Consider the following 4,696-nt stretch of genomic DNA (forward strand, 5'->3'; position numbering starts at 1 on the left):
CCAACCAATAAAATATGCACAACACAAATTTTGTGAACAATACAAAAATCTTGTTGCATAGCATAAAATTTTTAATGTGAAGCATAGAAATTTTTAGAGGACATATTGACTCACTCAACTAACAAAATACATTCGCAGTAAAAATTTGTATATTATATCAACAAATTTGTGTTGTGTAAATTTTTATGTATTATGTTTCGAAAACTTGTGTACTATACTATATCAATCAGAAGGCGTGAAAACAGAGTAGTGACATATGGACGTAATTTTTTTGTGGGCTTTGCACAAATTTAGTTAGACTTAGTTACAAAAAGATTTATATATGTAGTATCACTTTTTTTTTTCAAATTTCATATATTTTGTTTGCAAATGAGATAAAGCTAAATAAAATCGTGTCTTATTTTATTTACAATATAAACGAGATATATGTATAATTATTTCGTTTACACTATAAATAAGATATGTAACGACCTAAAAACATAAATAGCATCCAAAATATCTAATTCAGTAAATAAAATAATTAAAATATTTATTTAAAAATAAATTCTGAAAAGAGAAAGTTTAGGGCTAGCACTTAACCATAAAAAAAAAGAAATAATTTCACATCATTAGATATAATCTCACACCATTAAAAAATATTAATAATAATTAATTGATAACTACAAATCACAAAATTTACTGCTCTTAACACTCTTCTTCTAAAAAATCATAGTACTATGTCGTCGTTTTCTACCACGATTTATGTGCAAATTATAAAATATTGTACCTTGCCACTATTTAAAAGGGAAGAAAAAATGGTTTAAAACAATATAATAGTGTCCACTATTAAAAAAAATTTAAAAGTTATTTATTTTATTTTTAATAATAATAAAATAATTAGTAATATATTTATCAATAATTAGACATTAATTATTTTATATTTTGTCATTAAAAAATTTTAGTAATAATTATATAATTACTGATAAAAAATTTTTAAATGAATATATATATATATATATATATATATATATATATATATATATATAACCTATAATAATAAAGATAAATATATAATTATCATAAAAATATAAATTAAATAAAATATACCTGAATTATTATGTCATTGTCCTTACAAATTTGTTACTAAAAGTAATTTTTGTGGTAATGATGGCTTTGATTTTATTTTATTTAGATGAAAAACCCTTTCTTTAATCACATAAAAAATGGTTTTATTCCAATCATTTTCAACATGTACAATATTTTTACATAATAATCTGGTTAGAAACACACAAAAGGTACATTCTTGTCAGCTTATTCTCAATCTTCATCATTCACAAACAAACACCAAACTGAAGACCCAGTACAAACAATACCGGCGAAATCAAAAGTATAGAGGAAAATAAAAAAGAAAGAACAAAATAAATTAAAAATAAATATTGTCTTCTTTAAAAAAATTTAAAAGTATATGAATAATAAGCACCCACAACAAACATATACACTTGAGTTTACTAGAGAGAAAACATGAGAGCTGAAGAAGCCATGGATATTGCTACAAGCGAAGCAGCAAAGTTGACGAAGGCGGAGGCGGCAGCATTAGGAGGATGGTGTCCTTCACTGGACGGTGCGGGTGTTGGATTTGTTTCCACAGTTCCTGCAGGTGGAGGAGAAGACTGCCCTTCTTGGCCGGTCGGGGCCGGTGAAGGCGCTGATGGCGGCTGCGGCCAAGGTGGCGAAGAAGTGGGACTTGCTGTGGAGGAGGTGCGGTTGGTTCTGTCGGCCATGACAATGACGGTTAGCTTCTCGTTCTTGAGGCAGTTATCTTTGTTGCCGCTAATGAAGAAGTATGGGCCTGATTGGGTGAGCTTAAACACTGTGTGCCCGTCTGAAAATTTTGCATATGGTGAGTTTGTGTTGCAGCTTGCATAGTCTTCGCTCTTCACCTGCAGCACTGAGTCTTGCCCAGATTGGTAGTTGAACACTGAATCACAGAACACAACCAAAAAATTATCAGAAGGAAAAATATAGGAAGACAATGAGTTTAGTAAACAATGCAGTTATGCATATGATAACTTTTTTTCTTTTGGTTTGTGGTTTTTGTAGCTTGTGATTTTCGTAAGGATGTATTGTGTTTTTACTTTATTAAACCAATTTTAAAATTTATTGTTAAAGTTATTGTCTACCTAATAAAATCTCAAAAAAATACTATGTATACATTAAAATTAGTCAATTATTAATATAAAATATACAATAAAATATAAATATACGATAACTGATCTAATAGTTGAATTTTTATATATACATAACATTATTAAATAAATATAAAAAGCATTTAAAATATTTCATGAATATTTTTGTATTTCAATAATTTTAATCATTAATCTCTATTATAAAATATATATATATATATATATATATATATATATATATATATGCAGTAGAGATTAATAGCTAAAATTACTTAATCACTAATATTTTTGAAATATTAAAATTTTTTTCTTAAGTATATATATACACAATTGAAAGTCTTCCATAGTGGTAGTAAACACAAAAACTTAGTATATATTACTAATGCTTTTTATAATATATATTTTAATTTTTTATAACTAATATATATATATATATATATATATATATATATATATATATGAAAATACTTAACTCAATATTTTTTAAATTAATTATTTTTTAATTGAAATACAAATTAATTAATTTTAAAAAAAAATAATAATGAATATAAAAATAAAATAAAAATTATTTATTCTGAGAAAAAAATAATTTATATAATTATTTAATTATATAAAAATATTTAGATCTTAAAATTATTTTTTGGATATAATTTATAGATTATTATTCTTATTGTATCTAATTAAGATACTATATAGTAGTATAAACTAATTATATGTCTATTTTTGTATTAGTTATTTATAGAATTCGATTTAATTATTTTTAAAATGTTAGTGAAAATATGTATTTTTCAAAATTTAATTTTAGGTTTTTGACTATTTTTATTTTTTATTTGTATAGTACCGAGTCAACCGGTTCAACCAGTGACCCAACGATTGAACCAATGACCCAGTAACCCAGTAACTTGACCGATTCAATTATCGGTTCGGTTCTGACAACTATGTTTTCACTTGTTGAAAAGTATGTTGATATTTTCGAAACTTAAACTCAAGATTTTTTAATTATAATATAAAATATTTATTATTTTAATTAATTATATATTTGTTAATATTTAAAAGGATGATATATATATAATTTAATAGTATCTATTAATACACTAATATTTATATCTATATATAAAAAAATACTCTATTGATTATACATTAGAAAACTATATATTTTAACAAAAGTATGAATTCACATAGTTGAAGAAAAGATCAGAAGAATTTGAAATGTTCATTAGGATTGAAGAAGAAGTCACCTAGAGAGTCTCCAATTTGAAAACGGCTCTTTTCTGCCCATGAATTGAAAGGATTGAAATTGGAATCACTTGGAACACTCCAACCCTTTTGGCCTCCAACTATAAAATCATAGGCAGCACCCTCATGCACCAAGAGTAGCACACACAGCAACCCTAATGAATGAACTACTTTATTAGACCTTAAAATTGAGGTAGCCATAGGTGAGAAAAAACTAAAGGGTATTATTGCAATAGCAACTCAAAATTGGTACTAGTGTTTTGGAGGCCAGAGAGGGATGACAAAAATCTGAACCATTATCAAGGCTTATATAGGTGTGAGGTGCATGGAAAATTTACAAACTGTGGAAGGGAAGCTTTAATTTTGCAACTTTTTATTATTCTCCCCACACTTTGGGTTTACTTTGATTCTGGTGCAAAGCATAAGTTCACTTTTATTTTCTATACTCAATATAATATTAGCTTTTTGAATGAATCTTTGATATAGCTTGATATGTGGGTTTGTGCTTTGCTTTATTGTCATTAAGGATGAATATTCATATCTTGTGAAATGAGGCTAAGGCTAGCTAAGACTAAGATTTATTTTATACATAAAGTTCAATTTTGATTAATAGAATATGTTTAAAAATTTTATGGTATTATCTAATAAAATTGATGTGTTTAAATTATTATTTGAATAATAAATTAAAAATATATCTATTTTTATTGATATAATATTACGTAATTAAATTTTTATGTAAAACTTTTATGTACAAAAAAAAATCGCCAAACAAAAAAATTGCACATCAAAATTCTAAATATAATATATTTAAAAATATAAATTAAACATTTTTCGCATTTAACATTAAGAATTACACATTCGAAATTCGGTTATTGGAACTTTGGAATTTGGATGTACAAGTTTCACATTTTGGATATGTTATATTTTGTAATTTTGAATGTAAAAGTTTAGGATTTTAAATACTCTAGATTTTATTTGTATAATTTTTTTAATCATGTTATATATATTAAATTTAACCATAAAAATTAATTAAAAATAAAAAATATATTAAAATATTATATATATATATATATATATATATATATATATATATATTAACTTATTTTTCTTTTTTATTTACGATTGTTGGCAAATTTAATGTGAAGCTTGTTTTGTGGCGGCAATGCATGATTAATGACGTGTCTGCATTCCATTGGTGCCTGGTCTATGTAGCTATATATATATATCCAGGGATGGATTTATTTATTGGGGAGGGGGCATGCAACCATTGAAATTTTAAAAATTACTTAGTAATT

The 4,696-nt window shown here is 24.9% G+C and overlaps 1 protein-coding gene across 1 annotated transcript; it reads right to left on the reverse strand.

Moving 5' to 3' along the window:
- Positions 1–1,219: 1,219 nt before the first annotated feature.
- On the reverse strand, positions 1,220–3,664 carry LOC130969695 (early nodulin-like protein 9). The gene is made up of 2 exons (XM_057895543.1): positions 3,404–3,664; positions 1,220–1,957 (listed from the first exon to the last, which is right to left on the reverse strand). Exons 1-2 carry the CDS (start codon positions 3,600–3,602, stop codon positions 1,488–1,490), a joined length of 669 nt encoding a protein of 222 aa, XP_057751526.1. The 5' UTR covers positions 3,603–3,664; the 3' UTR covers positions 1,220–1,487.
- Positions 3,665–4,696: the final 1,032 nt, after the last annotated feature.

This window comes from Arachis stenosperma, chromosome 3 (genome assembly GCF_014773155.1).
Source record: "Arachis stenosperma cultivar V10309 chromosome 3, arast.V10309.gnm1.PFL2, whole genome shotgun sequence".
In the NCBI taxonomy this organism is placed as follows: Eukaryota; Viridiplantae; Streptophyta; class Magnoliopsida; order Fabales; family Fabaceae; genus Arachis; species Arachis stenosperma.